Genomic DNA, 19,006 nt, shown 5'->3' with positions numbered 1-19,006 from the left:
GCCAAAGTCACGTCTTTGGACTCACAGTCTATAGGTAAAGCAAGATCTTGTACCCTGAGTTTGACCCTCCACCATTAGTCATGCAGAAATTCTTCTACAAATCATTAAGGTAACTGTGAATTCTTTATTCCTAAAAACTAATGCTACTCGATTCTAACATTATTTAAAAAATGACATTTTATTGTTACTATCTGAAATTTGAACATCTTAAAATTATTCCCTCATGTAGAAAATACTACAGAGGAAATGAAAAACTTATGCAAACATTCCGCGGATACAGTATGATTTTGGTGCCTGACTGCAGGGTGTGCGGTAGGTTATGTAACAGGTGATTACCCTGGGATTCTGAACCTTACAGAAAGCAGCCCGTTTTCTATGGGCAATCTTTTATAATGGAGCCATGGCATTGGCGATATTGAGGTCAGTTACACTAGCATGCTATGGGATCAAAAGACACATGTGTTCCTTGAATGCATCCTCCTTTCTCACATCCCAACCCCAGCCCTGCCCCGTCCTTTGGTCAAGTTGCCACATTGGACCTCCCAACCAGAATGTCTCCCTCTCATCCCTGCTGGGCAACATCCTACCCACCCTCTAAAGATGCCAGCTCCCCCTCTTCTAAATCCTTGTACCCTTGTAGTTTGCTAATTACAGTTACTGGGATCTCTGGGACATGTATTTGTTTGCATACCTGTCTTATACCTTCCCTTCTTTAAGAACAGAAAACAGAAGCCCATTCTAGGCCAACATGGTGCATGGGATACATGATTGTTGAATTAAAGCAACAAGTGGGGCGCCTGGGTGGCTCAGTGGGTTAAGCCTCTGAGTCTGGCTCAGGTCATGATCTCAGGGTCCTGGGATCGAGTTCCACATCGGGCTCTCTGCTCAGCAGGGAGCCTGCTTCCTCCCCTCTCTCTCTCTGCCTGCCTTTCTGCCTACTTGTGATCTCTCTGTCAAATCAATAAATAAGGGTCGCCTGGGTGGCTCAGTGGGTTAAAGCCTCTGCCTTCGGCTCGGGTCATGATCCCAGGGTCCTGGGATCGAGCCCCGCATCGGGCTCTCTGCTTACCGGGGAGCCTGCTTCTTCCTCTCTCTCTCTCTGCCTGCCTCTCTGTCTACTTGTGATCTCTGTCTGCCAAAAAAATAAATAAAATCTTTAAAAAAAAAAAATCAATAAATAAAATCTTTTAAAAAAGTAAAGCAACAAGTGAAGTTTAGGGTAAAAAATTCTGAATTTGTAACAGTGTCTGTTCTATTCCAAACCTGACTTCTTATTCTCTCCTTTAAAATACATGTAAATGGGGACGCCTGGGTGGCTCAGTGGGTTAAAGCTTCTGCCTTCGGCTCGGGTCATGATCCCAGGGTCCTGGGATCAAGCCCCGCATCGGGCTCTCTGCTTGGTGAGGAGCCTGCTCCCCCCACCCCCTCTCTTTGCCTGCCTCTCTGCCTCTTCTGATGTCTGTCTGTCGAATAAATAAATAAAATCTTAAAAAAGAAATACATGTAAATGGCCCTATTAAAGTGATCACTATGAGGAACAGGCAGCAACACATGAAAATGAAACAAGCAAAAACCAAAATTATACCGAGGCTATGTTTACTAATTGCAAATATCATATATGCATATGGACAAAATGTAGAAGGTAAAACAGAAAAATGAAAACGATTCGTTCTATTGGGTGATGGAATTATTGGCTTCAGTGCATATACTTATGTTCATATAATAAATATTATTTTAAAGTGTATACATCTGTAGTAATTAGTAATATTTATGCTGGATATCAATACTAATATTTCTGGATTGTTTAAAAAAAAAAAAAAAAAGCACATGGAGTTGTCCTCTGTCTACTGCCTTCTAGTTTGCTGCCCCGAGTGGACACATGGGGAGCCACGGGCCACCTGGTCGCTACCACAGTCGCAGAGTCGGTTCCCGAGAAGGTGCTCCGTGAGAATGGCAGGTACGTCTGCGAGTCCAACATTCAATGTCAAAGGAAGCACACACACAAAAAATTTTAAGGACCAAAATATAGATCACTCAGTGAAACTGAAAATAGAGCAAAAACTCCTTGAGTTCAGTTTACAGCTTTATAGTCTTCTCCAAAAGCAAACATTTCTTTCTAAATGTTTACCCCATAAGGCATATGCTTTCTAAATGGGCTTTTGCTTTATGTCCTGTTTGTGCACTTCTCTCTAAATCGCCCGAAATTGCGATCTTCAGATACATTGTTTCTGCTTACACATTTGATTTTTTAAAAATACATCATTATGGCGAACAGCATTACCATGTTTCCTGGAGAACTGAATGACTCTTCTTTGAGTGTTTGAATTTCTACTGTGTTTTCGTGAATGATGATACATACTGCTACCTAAAACCTCAGCCCAAATCATTAGCTAAGTCACCAAATGCTAAATGCCCCAACAATCTCCAACTTGGTATTATTCACTGGGGCGATTTGGAACTGCTCCTTTAAAAAAAAGAAAAAGAAAAAAAGGGAACTTACTTTTTCACTGCTCATTTTGTGACTTTACTGACATAATTGTGGTTTAGAATGAAGACATTAACTTTGCCTGGCGTTGGAGAAAAATGAGAGGTTCGATAATCTTTTATTAAACGAAGATATTTTTATTTACATAATCCCATTTGTCCCATTCAAGCATCGTGCAGCACCAGGACAAAAGAGGCTGATTTATTAGACGCACGCCAGGCTGAAGAATTTGCTCAGAATTCTTGGTTAGGCTGTGATAAGAACACAAATTCATCTGAACAATGCTTTAGGGCGTACTTAGGGAAGATGCTATTAAAAAAAAAAAGCTTTATTGCATCACACACATGGAAGCAGATTCTGACTCTCATGGGCCAGAGCCAGCATGAACTTCACACTACATTAATTTGCACTTGTCGATATGCTGCTTTGCAAGTCTTTTGTAGGCATGTTCAAATGTGTACCCTGTCTCCTCTGCTAGAATATAAACTCCCTCAGGGCAGGACCCGGGTCTTCCAGCTACCACCCCCACGGCGCCTCCTCCATTGGTCTGGGGAGGCCGGGCCCGCGCGCGTGTGCAGGGCCGCTGCCTGAGCGGGTAGCAGGGAGCGGGATGCGCTAAGCTTCCAGCAGTGGAAGAGGGTGTGAAGAACAGTGGCGAGCAACTCTGTCATCACCAGGACCGAGTGATTACATGTGCTAACGGCATGCCCAAGTGGCCCCTCTCCCAGTCAGTTTTTAGAGGCAGAAGTGCGACTGCAGGTGGTAGTTGAAAAGTCTCTCGAGTCTGGCTCTCCAGAAGCCATCCATTCTCTCAGTACATTCTCCCGAAGCCTTCTGACGAGAGCACAAGGCATTACAGACACAGAGCAGAGCACAGAGCCGAGGAGGATTCTGCTTTAATGTGTAGGTGCGAAACTGCAAGTAGAAAAGACGGATGCCACTCCTGGCCGCTTGAACAGGGAGCCTGAGATATTCTGAAGGTGCTTCCACAGTCCAGTGGGAGACGGTGGACCTCGCAGGTCCGCAAGCTGGGCCTTTGGCATCCTGCCATTTTTGTCTGAAACTAGTGATTTCAGGGAAGAAAGTTCCATGGCCTGTTGCTGCGAACTCCTTCCGTCTCCCTGTCAGAAAGTTCTTCTTCCAGGCTACTGGGATATCCAGTGGCTGTGATTAAATTGCTTTGTTCTTATTCCTTCCACCCACGCGGAAGATCCAGAGCAGGTGTTTAACTTTCTCCTTCAAAGAATCTGTCAAGTGCTTGAAGACAGCACAGCGATGTGTTAGACTTCTCTAAGTAAAAAGGTACAATTCTTCATGTTTTCTTTATTGCTTTTGTTTCTCTGGCCTTAAGTAGGCCCTCCCTTTAGGACTTGCAAGGCTTCTTCTCATCCTTTCACAAAATAGATGCACTTCTTCCAACAATCTCATTCATTCCAGTGAACTTCAGAAATAATTCCCGTGTTGCTAGAGTCCACGTGGGACTTCAGTACCAAAGTGCTGAATCCTACTGCTATAGACGGGAGCTCTGATTCTTTCCCGCCCTGATTGTTCCAGCCAAAACCTTCAGATCTACTTATTTGGTTTGCTCAAGGAAGTCCGAACCTCAATGCTTCCTGCTCAATTGTAGCCACAACTCCAAAGTAATAACTCGTGCAATGCTGGGTTTAAAAAAAAAAAAAAAAAGTCTTCCTGTCTCTTGAAAATTCTTTTACCAACTTAAACTGTACCGCAAAATACATTTTATATTTATATTTACACTCTCATCTAAACCATCATTTATTTTTAAATATTTATTTATGTATTTATTTGAGAGTGAGACAGAGAGGGTGAGGGAGCATGAGCGGCAGGGCAGGGGCGTGGAGAGCAGACTTCCTGCTGAGCAGGGAGCCTGACAGAGGGCTGGATCCCAGGACCCTGAGATCATGACCTGAGCCGAAGGCAGACACTTAGCCAACTGAGCCACCCAGGAGCCCCTTTCATCTAAGCCATTATTAAGCCACGGGCCACTACTACGGTAATGACATTCTAACCTGCCGCACACTCACGTGGCAATGTTACAGCTGAGAGACCAGGGGTGAGGCCATGCACCGTCCTGCAAAATACTCCGAAACCATTAAGTTACCACCCGAGACTGATGAGTCTCCAAACTCAAAGAGCCTTGCCTTCCAGTAAGGCGTGAGAACCTCAAGCCATCCAGTTCTATTTCTGTACCCGGGGCAGGGGCGGCAAACTTCTACAAAAGCTCAGATAGTAAATACTGTAGTCACTGTGGGCTACGGGGACGGGGTCACTGCCACAGCTCGACTGTGCGGAGGAAAGCAGCCATCGACAGCATGTGCGTGAACGAAAGGGGCTGGGTTCTAACACAACTTTATTCGTAAAAGCAGGCAGTGGGTCAGACCGGCCCCGGAGGTACAGTTGGGCAGCCCCCTCTTATGGGTGTGGGCCATATGGGCGTGTTAAACACTCGTGCACATCCAGACGTGGAAGTGGGTGTGTATCGACCTGCAGCAGCCCGCCCACACCCATGGCCTGGCAGCGTCACGGCGGCAGCCGGGGCCGTCGTCCGGAGCTCCGTGTTTAGAAGGGTGCTGGGCTCTGCTGTTTAATGCTCTGTGGTTGACATCTTGAAATCTGTAATGATTGATTACCTATTGGCATTTGTGCTTTGTCAGAGATGTCTGATGGGACAGTGGGACCCCCCCTTCATAGCTGTGGTCTTATCTCTTCACCGCCTCCCAGCAGCCCCGAGACTCAGACACTGTCCTCTGCAGCTGCCTCTTCTGGCCCAGACTTGGGGATCTGGCCGCCCTCTGCCTCGGGTAGAACCAGGTCATGGCAGTGTGAGGGCGGGGAGGGACGGGTTATGCTCTGCTGTTGCCCTTTGCCTCTGGCAGGAGCCCAGATGTGAGCCTGGGGAAGATTAGGTTGAGTGTGTCACCCCTGACAGACAGCTCAGGACACGGTGGTGACCATCCCTGCCTCCAATTGCCATCACTCCTGTGCACTCGGGAGATCCAGCACGGGGTCTCTGCCCTTCCTGATCTGGGTCCCACCAGGCCTGCGCTCCCCAACGAGCATGCCTGTGCGGGACATGGTCCGAAGTCAAACAGCAAATACTGGGCAAGAGGTAGAGAGAAAAGGGAAGGGAGGAAGAGGAAGAGAGAGAGACATTCTAGAAGAAAGGACAATGTTTTATATTGTAATATCTCTAGCAGCACTTTCTTCCTGCATTTTGGACACAGGCCCCTGCATTTTCCTTTTACACGATGCCCCGCTCACCCCTCTGTGCTCTGAAGAATCACTTTCTGAGATTCATGTACTAGAAGGGAAGGTGGCAAGGAAACTTCCACTTAGGAAGCACTATGTAAGAGGGCTTCCCGCAGCATTCCCCAACCTTAAACGTAAGGCTCGGAAGTTAATTACGAATTGTGGGTTTCCGACTCTAAAGGGATCTGTTGACTGGGGTTGCCACATGGGGTCACCTCCCTCACGCAGCTGCTGTAGGAGGAATTCTTATTTCTTCAGAACGACAACAAGTCACCTTGTATAAAGCATCGCTGACACGTATGTATGAAATTTAATAGGACACCAACAGATAATAAAGTTGAAATTTTGCTGGGATATCCCCTTATTCCCTGTTAAAGAAGATAAACCCATAACATTCTGACATACTAAACACACCTGCGTGTCGGGTTTGGATAAACCAGCTGTGAAAGGGGCACGACGGAGATGGTCAGAATAAGCCTGAGTATGGGCCGGGCATGATGAGATTTTAAAGAATTATTGTTAGTATTGTCAGGGGTGACAACGACATAGCGATTACAAAAAAAAAAAAATCTTTCAGAGACACAGGCTGAGGGGTTCACGGGTGAAATAACATCATGTCTGAGATCTGCCTCAAATGCTTCAGCAAAAGGAGCAACAGAAGAAGGAGACAGATGAACAGGCTGTGGAAGAGAGGATGAAGAAACAGACAGTGACAGAGAAGATGAAGGAGGAGAGAAAACATGTGAGCTAGAACAGGACTGGCAAAATGATTAACCTAGGTGATGGATGTGTGGGAACTCATTATGACATTTTTTTATATGTTTTTCAACTCCCATAATGGACTCCGTGTGTATGTGTGTGTGTGTGTACCTGTTGCCTACGGAAAAATTTCAAATAAAAACTAGGGCACAGATTTTTCATTCTCCTCCATACCAAATGTCTTTTTTTTTTTTTTTTTGTGCGAGAAGCGTTCTCTCAGACTGGCAGGAGCGCTCTCCGCTGAAGAGGTACAAAGGAGTTGATGGGAAGGATAATCTGCCCATGGGCTCCTGATACAATATAAAGAAGAAAAGGAGAAAGTGGGAGGAAGAGATCGCTATTGTTCCTCCCCTAACCCTTCCTTCTAATTATGCCAGAGTCAAGGCTCGGGTCACAAAGAAAATTATTTTGGTGGTCAACCATTTGCCCTGTTTTGTATACATCAAAAAAGCTCTTGTTCTTACCACATTCCAATCTCACAGTTTCCCACCTACTTTAGAGACGTATCGAGAAGCCAGATTAACAAAAATATGAACAAAATGACTATATTACAAGGAACGCTTTGTCTGTACACCAGGAGATGGCCTTCTTGTTGGGCTGAATTGCACGATGTGCACCACTTTAAAAGTTAAATACGCTGTCTATTACTCTAAGTATTTCCGATAAATGCTCAACATGCACAGCTTTGAGAAGTTGAATGTAAATTTCTCTCTTGAGTGCAGATGGTGGCCAAGCAAAGCAGCTCTTTGGTCTTAGAGACAGAAGGTCAGGTCATGGCTGAAAGACCAAAGAACAATCACTGCTTTGCTCCTCCAGATCATGCACGGAACGAGACACCACCACTTTCTTTTCTGAAGCTGCCTGTTCAGTACGAAATAGTTACAAAGAGCACCTCTAAGATTTCCCCACATTCTGTCCCAGAGAAAACGATAACAAGGACATCCCATCACAAACCCCTTGTAACCATTCCAAGGTTTTATTCCTACCCCCTTGTGACCTCCTAAGAAGGCACATCTTTATCTAAAAGCAACACTAGAAATCATTATGAAACTGCTAATGTTTGACTAGGAAGCAAGAAATGTTTACAAATGAAAAAGCCTTCTTTAAAAATCCTGCCACTTTGGCCTCCCTATCATTGTTGGGTAATTGTTGCAACGAGTTAGAGCTCTGAAAGACAGACATTACAAATACTTCTACACGTTATTATTATTATTCTGACCTTGTTTTGTCTCCCTAGAACATCATCCTGGAATTTTAAATAACTCAGATAGTCTTATTTTTTTTTTCTAATTAGTTCAAGTTGTTATGTTGGGCAGACATTATAGAATAATACAAAAGCATATAAGAATGCCTGGTGAGCATACCAAGATAACCTTTAAAGAAAAAAAAAAGTCATAATATGTCAGGAAAGGAAAGTTCTGTTTGGTTTGGTAGTGCTAGACCTTCCGTTGCTGAAGGAGCATTTTCCATTCCACTATCAGGCACGCCCCCAGCTGGATGCAACAAAACAGTTTCATTATCTGTATACGTTAATAATGAAAATTCTCAAAATTAAAACTCATAACACTCTGAATATAGTGGTACAAAAGCAGAATCTGATTCTGGTTGTTCAGATGTTAATTTAGTGCCAGGGATTTCAGCTACGACTTGAAAAACTTTTTCAAGTACTAAATTTCATTATCACTTTCATTTTTAATACTTTCCCCAATCGTCTTTACATCATCTGCATAGAGAGTTCACTGGGTTGAAAGGGAAAAGATGCTGGAAAGCATGGTAAAAGCTATGAACTAGAAATACATTTGAAAAAAAAAATACTTTAAAGTTTACCTACTTTTAATTGTGGTTTTAAAAAAAAAAATACTGAAACCGAGAACTCATTTTACTGAATAGATTTATCAATCTGCTTCCATTGAACATAAAGAATGAAAACCTTCAATGTTCTATACTGTAACACAAAAGTAGAAAACCCAAAGTGAGTCTATTAGAACTGCCTCTCTCAAAACTTTATCCATGTCATCAATTAAAATTGGAGTAGCTACACGATCTCAACAAAGATATAACATAAAACATCTGTTCAACTGAAATGGAAGTAAGCAGCATTTCCCCCTAACATTTCTAATTTCCCTGTATTTAAGGCTTCTTGAGCAAACGTATTCATGGTTATCTTAGTTAAAACTGGTTTCGCTCTGCCAACAATCAAGTTGATTGACATATTTACATATCAACTCATCTCATCTTACAAATTTTAAACTTTTTTCACTTAAAATTGGATTCAAGTTGGCATCTTTCAAGAACTTTATGTACGTATATTTTAGGTTCAAACTGTGCATTAGAACTTTTTTTTTTTTTTACTTTTGTAAGTAATAGATACACATATCCAAATGTATATTTATGACCTGTCAGATTGGGATTTTATATGCAGGCAGTTGTATTCTCACCATTTCATGTGAAAGGTGATAATTTTAGGCAAGTATAAATGAAATTCTTTTAATAGTATAAACGGGATTGTTCCATTAGTTAGAAGCAATATAATAGAAATAAATAACTTACATCTTTAATTATGTCTTTAATCGTTGTAGTTACACTTGTCATCTCTTACCTCATCTTTAATTTCAAGATCCCTTTTAGTTTTTGTTCTGTACTCTCTGTGCTCCTTCTCTGCCTCATCCTTCTCCATTTTGGTTTTATTCAACTGATAGCGCATTTCCCCACACACCTGTTAGATTGTAAAAACTAGATCAATAGCTGCGGGAATCTACCAGGCCATGCCTGCAATCAGATCTTTTGGTGCCCCCTAGAGGTCATACGCATAAAGTACAGTAGAACTTTCCTAAGCACGGCCTTTTCGGTTAGAATAGTCAATGTATTCTGTTAAGATGTGGAGGCAATATCAGGTATCAATGAATTTAACAATTTCAAATTATGATAAAGAAATGTATAACTAGGAAGTTTAAGTAATGTGCCCAATATTTTTTGTGTAAAATAATTTTCAATTGCATATTATCATCCAAAATGCATTATCGTCTCCATTTTATGTAGATAAAATCATTAATTAAAATATTAAGCTATGTGACTATCCATTCAAATTGTTATGGTTTAAATATACAGTCTATATAGTAAAGTTTTCCTTTAAAGATTTGATCAGTTAGGCTTTTATTTAAGGAAATTTATAAAGGAATTTTTCTCTCTGCTAAGAGACCGTATGGTATTAAGGTGTATAGTAGAACGCAGTAGTTACTGTAATCCTTGTAGACAATGTCAATCTTAAGAACTGTGTGATGTATTTAAGTTAATAAACACTGTCTGACAAACGGCACGGACAGGAACTATTTATAACTGTAGCATTCAACATAAAAGGAAAATACAACATTTAAGTGAAATGATTTTAACATATCATTAAATAATGAATACACATAGCATCTTAAAAGTGTCATGATTCATCCTTTATACAATTTTCTTTTTCAATCCAGGGCTTCTACAGACAGGTAAATATATTTGGAAAATCCAACCAGCAGATAAATCTAAACAAAGAAATTATGAGCCTTTGAGATAACTGAGAACCTGCAGAGAGATTAATTAACACACAAGTCTGCTAATTCAGTCTTTGATTTACAGATACAACTTTTTAAAAATCATGTATCATCCAAAGGTTATAGTTGCTTGAAACTTTTCAATTTGGGGATTTCTCCAAAACTGATTAGAACTTCAGAAATTAGTTTTTATCATTACTGAGGTATCAGAATCTTACAAAACCTTTATCTCCCATGTTCAAATAAAATATACTTTGAAAAATAAACAAATCTGTGTCTAAAGGTTATAGTGACAAGACAGAGGAAAGTAAGTTTTTCTCCCCAGTGCCCCTCAAAATGCTAGAAAAAGAATAAAATTACAAAAAAATTGATTTGAAATTCAGATGCCTTGAATGTATCAGAGCTGACCCCTCTCATTTCAGAAAAAAATAAAAATAGTAATTTACAAAAAGTTATTAATTTTAAAGATAAATAAAGTTTAAAATTAAGAATGACAGAAAAAAATTAAGGCCCCAATTTGCTTGCTTTCTTATTCTTATTCCAATTTATTTGATTTAAACACATGAATGAAATGAAAAAAACCCAATTGATAGTACCAAAAAAAAAAAAAAATTACCCAGTCATTGTGTTTCAAACCCAATACCAACACAAAATTATTGTTTATCATTATATGTCTAAGCATTCGGTTTTATTTAAAATTATTTCATCCCTTAATTTTATTTTTAAAGTTCCCTTGCCTTACTACTTTCACTTTAGCACCTGCTAAGTTAATCCATAACCCTTAAGTTTATCTAAAACAAACTGGCAAATTAAATTGAAGTAGAATGATATCTCAGGGTTGGAGTCACACAAGGAATGCTTCTAATGCTTGAGTCTTTCTGGAAGGTTCTAAAGACAGAGGGAGTATCTTTACTGTACATGTTCCAACAGAAAGTTCTCTCCCTACAATGGACTGGACCCTCTCACCACGAGCTTTCCCCTATAAATCTGGATTAACCACAGCCAGCCCTCGATATCCATTCCTTTTACTTCTACCCCTACCTTCACACAAACACATTTAGGATATTGGAACATATGGTATTTTAAAACTTTTATGTTAGCTAGCTTGAATTTTAGAAAGCAAATGGAGAATTACAGAAATTCAAGGGAAAAATAAGAAAATATAGGCTTTGTTTCTTCTGTATATAAATTAAAGGTAAGTTTAATTACTAAGTCATAAAGCAACAATGGCATTACAAATGTGTCAACATTTAGGAAGATATACTGACAAGTAAAATGCAGTATGAAAAGGTATGTATTTCAAACAAAATCATCTGTGTAAACTGGTAAAAAAAATCAATCGATTGAATTTATTACATCATGCATGCCTATATTTAGTTTATTACTTTTAAAGCAACTTATTGCTGAAATCTACATGAACTTTAGTGTTCCATAAATATGTACCTTAGAGTAACCAGCAAAGACTATTAAACATTTTAGTTTTTGGTTTACAAGCTTGTAATACCCATAGCGCAGACACCGTGATATTTTATTTTAAGATTTTATTTGACACTGATATTTTAAAGCATTAAAATAAGACACTTGGTGTTGGAGCTTTGATTTTAGAGTCCGGGTTGAAAAGGAATGGGAGGTGGAGAATTTTTTATGTTAAGCACATTCTTCATGTGGTAAATAAATCTCTTTTACTATCACTGTGGAGACCAAACCCATGCGATCTCTGGTGTTTAATATCTCTCCCGTCTAATTTAGAAACATAAGTTTTATCAAATATTCAATGATTAAAATAATGAAACTTGCTTACTGACAAGTCTCTCTCAGCCATTTAACCTTGAGTTCTTCCAGGACATTATTTGTGTCTAATTCATCTTCTGCATTTGCAGCACCCATCAGAGGGTCTATCAATAATAAGTAAATGCTGGCTTCATGATCATTACGCGGATCTTCACTATCTTAAATAACAAAACTTTTCCACTCCAAACTGCTTTCTGGGCTTCGTACATTAGGAAAAAATTAGAAACTAAAATCTCACTTTGTACCTTTGTGACATCCATTTCTTTGGAAGCAAGCTGGTTTTGAACTTCCTCAAGCTGATTAATAGCTGAAATCTTCTCTCTCGTAAGCTTTTCAACCTGGGCCTCCAGTTGGGCAATGTTTTGAGACAGGGACAACATCTGTAAGAGGAAATAGAAGTCCTAAACCATAACGCCATTTGACACAATAAATATATATATATTTTTAAAGATTTTATTTATTTATTTGACAGAGAGAGAGATCACAAGTAGGCAGAGCAGCAGGCAGAGAGTGGGGGTGGCGGGCAGGATCCCTGCTGAGCAGAGAGCCTGATACAGGTCTCGATCCCAGGACCCTGGGATCATGACCTGAGCCGAAAGCAGAGAATTAACCCACTGAGCCACCCAGGTGCCCCTGACACAATAAATATTAAGAACATTGATTACTCAGCCATAAAAAAGAATGAGAATTTGCCATGTGCAACAACATGGATGGACTTAGCATAATGCTAAGTGAAAGAAATCAGAGAAAGACAAAATATCATATGATTTCACTCATTTGGAGAATTTAAGAAACAAAACAAAGAAAAAAAAAAAGAGACAAAGAAAAAACACAGACTCTTAAGTACAGAGAACAAGCCTCCCCCCAGAGGGGAGGTTGGTGGGGGATGGGTGAAATAGATGAAGGGGATTCAGAGCACACTTATCTTGATGAGCACTGAGCAATGTATAGATCTGTTGAATCAGGGGTGCCTGGGAGGCTCAGTGGGTTGGGCCTCTGCCTTCGGCTCAGGTCATGATCTCAGGGTCCTGGGGTCCTGGGATTGAGGCCTGCATCGGGCTCTCTGCTCCGCAGGGAGCCTACTTCCCCCCTCTCTCTCTGCCTGCCTCTCTGCCTACTTGTGATCTCTCTCTCCCTCTGTCAAATAAATAAATAAAATCTTAAAAAAAAAAAAAAGAACCGTTGAATCATTATGTTGTACACCTGAGACTAATATACTACTATATAAAAAAAATCTTGAATTAATGGGAGTGTTGGCACGGCCACTGGGTTCGCTCTTAAGCCATTTCTCTGTGGACTGGGTATGCCCATTTTTCCACTTCCTCAACTCACCCATCCCCCACGACTTAAATATGTACTTCCTTTCCATTCATTCCCTGGTCTCTACCCTCATTTTGGGAAACACATGTAAGATGGTAAGACCAAAGTTTGGGTTGAAACTTTAAGGTGACAGACAATCTATACAAGTTGCAGAAGGGACTGATATGAATAAATTTCAGAGGCGATGTCAAGGAATCAGAGAAGTCTGGGGAGCCTGGGCAGCTCAGTTAGTTGGGCATCAGACTCTTGGTTTTGGCTCAGGTCATGATCTCAGGGTCCTGGTTCGAGCTCCACGTTGGGCTCCCACTCAGTAGGGAACATGCTTAAGATTCTCTCCTCTCCTTCTCCTTCTGCCCCTCCCCCAAAGCTCACACGTGTGCACACACTCTCTCTCTCAAATCAATAAATCTTAAAAATGATTAAATCTTACGGAAAAAAAAAAAAAGAAAGAAAGAAAGAAAAGAAATCGGGGAAGTCTTAAACCCTTCTCCCAAATGGAAGGATAAAAGGACCAGACGGGAGAGCTGGAGAGGCGGGTATCTTTAGAGAGAACTACTGGGGTTCTGTGCATCCTACTCCCCTCCTCCCAACACCAACAGAGGCGGCTTTGGCACTTCCTGAAAAACCCCACCCACCCTCCTGTTCCCTAGCTACCCCCATTCCTCTTCTTAGCCATCATTCCCTCTCCTTGGGAAGGTTTCTTCGACCTCTCCCTCCCAGCACAAAACAGGAGCCCCTTCCCACACTCAGGGCTGCTATTTGCTACTCTGTACTGGGACAGCCATGCCTGCTGTCAGCGGCTGGCATCCACTCGCACGGATTGCTGCCCACGCGGTGCTGGTGGTTTAATATCTTGACTCTCTCTGGATTCGCTGCCCCCACCACCTCCGTATATCCCCATCACACCACAACGTGCCACGCCTGTGTACTTCCCGCCCCGCGCACTTGTCTCACTGTTTAGTTGTTTCCTCCCTTAGACTACAAGTTCCTCAAGGGCATGTTCCTCAGGAGGCACAAGTGTTTGACGAATGAATGGATCATTGGAATAAACAGGTTGAATGAATGGATCATTGGAATAAACAGGTTTTCGGAGGAGCTATCCACTCTACGAATGTCAGCTTCTTACGTTTTCTTCCCAGGGCGAAAAATGCTTTCTAGATCTTAGATTTAACCTTTACAGCCTTTTATTTGCAATGATATTTTACTCTGCTACAGGAAGTCAAAATTTCCTAGACTCTTAATTTCTTGTTTGTATTGGCAGCTTTAAAAGTGAAGAAGAAATGCTACCTTCCTAGAGAGGGAAACGCAGAGATATCGATCAGTTTTTAATCTGTTAAACAAAAGCACATAACAAAACTGAAAGAGTATTTTAGGGGCGCCTGGGTGGCTCAGTTGGCTAAGCATCTCCCTTCAGCTGAGGTTGTGATCCCAGGGTCCGGGATTGAGCCCCACAATGGGCTCCTTGCTCAGCAGGGAGCCTGCTTTTCCCCCTCCCACTCCCCTTGATTGTGTTCCCTCTCTTGCTGTCAAATGAATAAATAAAATCTTTAAAAAACAAAACAAAACAAAATGGAAAGATTATTTTAAATTTACTGTAGTACACAGACATGGGTGTGAATTCAGTTTTACAACTGAAATCATTAATAACGCAACGTTTGTGATAAAAATCAAGATTGCCTTTGAATTATGTAACTAGTTCAAGTTGACACATATGAAAATAATGAGCCCTGGTAGTGATTTTCTAATTAAACGGTAGATATATTAATTACCTTTTCCGGGGATTGTGAAGAATTGTACATTTGACTTATGGCTGTTCACATGTCCTTCTTATCCTCAAAAGACTGGCTGAAAATCTAATTTGCACATAAAATTACTTTTACTAATACCAGGCTACAAACTATTCTAATGCATATTGCAATCTGAACCCCAAAATGAAAGTCAAAAGAAGTTAAACGCAACCAGTAAAGAGACTAACTTATATCTCTAATTTAAAAAATTCAAGTTCATGAGTATCCATATTATGAAGGTAATTATAGCTTTTCTGGAACCACACAACAGCAGTGAACTTCAATTACCAGCTACTAAAAATCATACTTACATGTGAAGATATATCTTATGGTAAACATATTAACATTGGTGGTTTCTGAAATAAATATGCAGACATTCACTTGCTAATTGTAAATTCCAAGTCAGTTTCTATTATAAGCAAGTAACAAATCACACTCCCTCCATCTGATTCCCTCCCTCTGCCACCCATCACTTCTTTCCTCTGCCCACTACCTGTCTGCTCCCTCCTGTCACCCACTTCCTGAGGCCTCCGCTCCTGTTGTCACACCTTCTTTTCCCCCACGCCCACCATCTGGAAGTCAGCATCACACTGCAGGAGCTTCTCCATCCACATCTGTTGCGGAGACAGAAGGAACACAGACAGCTGCAACACTGCTGGATGTCCAGGGCGTGACATCAGGTAAGTCCTTTAAACTTTGACAGGGGCAAGCAAGAGACAAGGACACCCAGGCTGGGAGAGCTTGATGGAAATCTTTAGGCTAAAGCAGTCCCTGGTGTCCTGAACATGGTATAAAGTGGTAGTCGCTACAGAACAGGTGCGAGAATGAAGGATGCTAGCCATGGACTGTTATCAAGGGAACCAACTGAAAAAATGTGTAGACCAGAGGGGGCGCTCACTAAGTATGATAAATGACAGATTGAACTAACAGACCCAGGGGCTCGGCACAGCCAAGGACCGTAACTGAAGACAACAAACAAACTCACAGCAAGTACTGTTCATGGGGGGAATGATTCAAAATCTGTCTAGGTAGAAGACATCTGCTCTCCTAGAGCTTCCCACACACGTGAAATTTAATGAGAACGAGTCAGGAGAAAGGAAAGAAAAATAATAAAAAGAGAGGAAGAAAGTCTAAAAGTCTCACAAGCCTTCCTGACTGCTCAGAAAGAGGGCGGGGGGTGCTTGCTTTAGCCCTAACTACAGAGCTCTCACAACATTAGGATGAATTGTTCAGTCTCCCGCTTCGATTAACGTCCTCTGCCAGGCCGAGTGATACACATTCTCTCTTTTCATCCCCTTGAAGGGCGAATTATATTGAATTAATTTTCAGTTGAAAAAAATGAGATTCAGAAAATTAAGGAATTGCCGAAGTTCATTGAAGCTAATGAATCAAAAGTAAAGCCAGGCTTTATATTCAAATCTGTCAGCTTTACTAATAGAGAGGCCCGAGAAATCTATCCCATCTGGCTGGCGGCTTCTCTTTCCCTGGAGTAAGAATAGTAATAGCCTCGAGTTAAAAGTTATTAAATGTCCACTCTAAACCAAGTATCTTAGGCCCTTCCGAAACATTCAGATTTAATCCTACCAATTCCTTGAGTAGATCAACTCCCTTACTTACTCCTCTGAAATCTGGAGAGGTCAAATGAATTATTCAAGGTCACAGAAAGCTCAACCTACATTCAACTGTAAATCCTTTGACCCCAAACCAAAGCCACCTGCTGCCATCTCCTGGTGATGGCCATGCCCAAGTGCAAGGACCACTCTGAGCTCTTCATTCAGACACTTTATTTAGGGCGGGACCTTGAGATTCAATGTCAGCCAAGGCTGGTCTTCGCTATGGGTCCCATTTTCTATCACACACACAACATGCAATACACAGTTACTGCCACTCCACGCCTCACACTCGGTTACAGCCAGCATTCCTCTCCCCGTGCTCTGCATTTCTGAAACCCACCTACACTCTAAAACTCAGTGAAATCACCATGTTCCTCACAAAATCTTCCATGATCTCTTGCAGACACAGACTGTCCTGACCCTCTGAACAAACATCTTAGTCATACCTTTCCGACGGCACAGGGACTTTTCCCTTCCCCTATACTCTATTCATTCACTCATTCGACAAATACATGTGGAGCACATTCTATGGGAGTGGGATATGCCAAGAAATGACGATATTAATGAACCACACATCCAGGGGACTCAGCGTAAACTGGGGGAGACAGACAATTCAGTAAGAATTTGCAGTTAGTTGAGTTATAGGAGCCCATAGGGGAGGCTCTCGATTCATCTCTGGGAGTAGGTGGTAACTAGAAGGACTCTGAAGGGTCGGTTGGAGAGGGCAAGGGGCCAAGCATGTGCAAAATCCTGAAATGAAAGCACAGCATGGCAGACGGGCATGTTTGTGCTGCGGAGAGTGCGGTAGGTCAGTATGGTGGCAATACAAGAAGAGAAGTGGAGGGAGATGACACTGGAAAGCCAAAAAGAGAAAAAGAAATACAGAATTTTCAAGTGATTCTAAAGGATCCTAAATTTTATCCAAGGGGTTGCAGGGAGACATGAAAGGATTTTAAAGCAAGAGACTGACATATTGACATGTTCATTTTAGAAAGATCATCCTGGCTGTGGCTTAGATGAGAGGGAGGTGAGACTGGAAGGAGGGGGGCTCAGGGCTATAGAAATCATCCAGGGTTGAGGTCCAGATAGCAGTGGGGTGGACAGACAGGGCAATGGGAAATTCCTAGGTGCATGAGTCACTAGAATTTGATGACCTAATGATGAGTAGGGTGAGGGAGGGAAAGGGCACAAGGATGTCAGCAAGATTTGGGGGTTGGAAACTGGATGAACGGCGGCTCCCCTGGGAGAGGGAGGACAGGAAGTGAAGCTGGTTTGGGAGCTCACTGGGGAGCTGGAGATTTAGGAATCGATTCCACATACATGAAACTGGGAGCAGCAGTAATGCTGAAGACCCCAGAATCTAAAGCTCTCTGCTACACTCTAGACCTTTCCATCAAGCTGCTTTCAGGATGTGTTTCCTTCCTTGCCTCAAAGGCACTTTAAACTCAGAGAAAATGGAAAGGCACACACCATCATTCTCTCAAATCAAGAATATAGATCCAAAGAAATCAAGGAAAGAGAATCTTTTAAAGGGAAAAAGAACTAAATGTATTCCCTAAAAGTAGCACAAGGAGGGCTTCTGTGAACATAATGAGAGGTGAAAGAATGGAGACGACACGTACAGACAGACCTTTTGAGAAATGTGCCCATCACGGGGAAGAGCATGGAGGGACATGGAATCACTGCGGTGGCTTCCAACCTTGGCTGCACATTGGAATCCCCTGAACAACTTTAACAATACTGACACCTGGACCCTACCCACGGCTGTTTACACATCTCAGTTTGGGATGCAGATGGACAGTAAGATTTCCGGAGCCTCTGTGGAGCCAAGACTGAGAACTACCGGATTAGAAGATTGTTTCTTTCAATGGATGAGAGAAACCTGAGCAGCTTCTCCTCATAAGGAAGACAATTCAGTGGGGGGTGGGGGGGGACAGAAATGCTATCCCTGAGGGGCACTGGGGTGGCTCAGTCGGTTGAGCACCCGACTCTTGCTTTTGGCTCAGGTCATGATCTCAGAGTCTTGGGATCCAGCCATGTGACAGGCTTTGCGCTAAGCTCAGAGTCTGCTTGTCCCTCTCCCTCCCCCTCAGCCTTACCCCCCTCTCAAATAAATAAATAAATAAAATCTTTACATTAAAAAAAAAAGAAGAAAAAGAAATGACCTCCCTGAGGTGCAGGAAGAGAATGGAATCCAGGGCAAAGGGAATGAATGAGCGGGCAGCTTCTCCTGTTCTGACAGGGTTAGTATCCTGGTAGAACTTTACTTGAAGGCACAAGTGAGAGGGAAGTGAAATAGGAGAAATGGTTGAAGTTTTCAGTTTTTTCGTTAGGTAAGTAAGGCTCTCTGCTGAGAATGAGGGGAACGCTGGTATAGTAGAGATTCTGAGGAGAATAAAAGTGATTTAAAATGGTCCTTGAAAATGGGCCCAAGATACCATCATTGCCACC

General features: G+C 41.8%; 1 protein-coding gene across 1 annotated transcript in view; it reads right to left on the bottom strand.

Moving 5' to 3' along the window:
* The window catches only part of LOC111150884 (serologically defined colon cancer antigen 8), a 259,368-nt gene that overhangs the window by 143,580 nt on the left and 96,782 nt on the right, over nucleotides 1–19,006 (bottom strand). Inside the window, exons 11-12 of the mRNA XM_022508562.1 lie at nucleotides 12,081–12,215; nucleotides 9,114–9,230 (exon numbers count right to left, since the gene is read on the bottom strand). Of these exons, the coding sequence (XP_022364270.1) occupies nucleotides 9,114–9,230; nucleotides 12,081–12,215 (252 nt within the window). The remainder of the gene's footprint in view (nucleotides 1–9,113; nucleotides 9,231–12,080; nucleotides 12,216–19,006) is intronic.

The sequence above is a fragment of the Enhydra lutris genome, unplaced genomic scaffold (assembly GCF_002288905.1).
Source record: "Enhydra lutris kenyoni isolate GAN:26980312 unplaced genomic scaffold, ASM228890v2 scaffoldscaffold24, whole genome shotgun sequence".
Lineage (NCBI taxonomy): Eukaryota > Metazoa > Chordata > Mammalia > Carnivora > Mustelidae > Enhydra > Enhydra lutris.
Note: the sequence above shows the minus strand (reverse complement) of the source record. Positions and strands in the feature narration are given on the sequence as shown.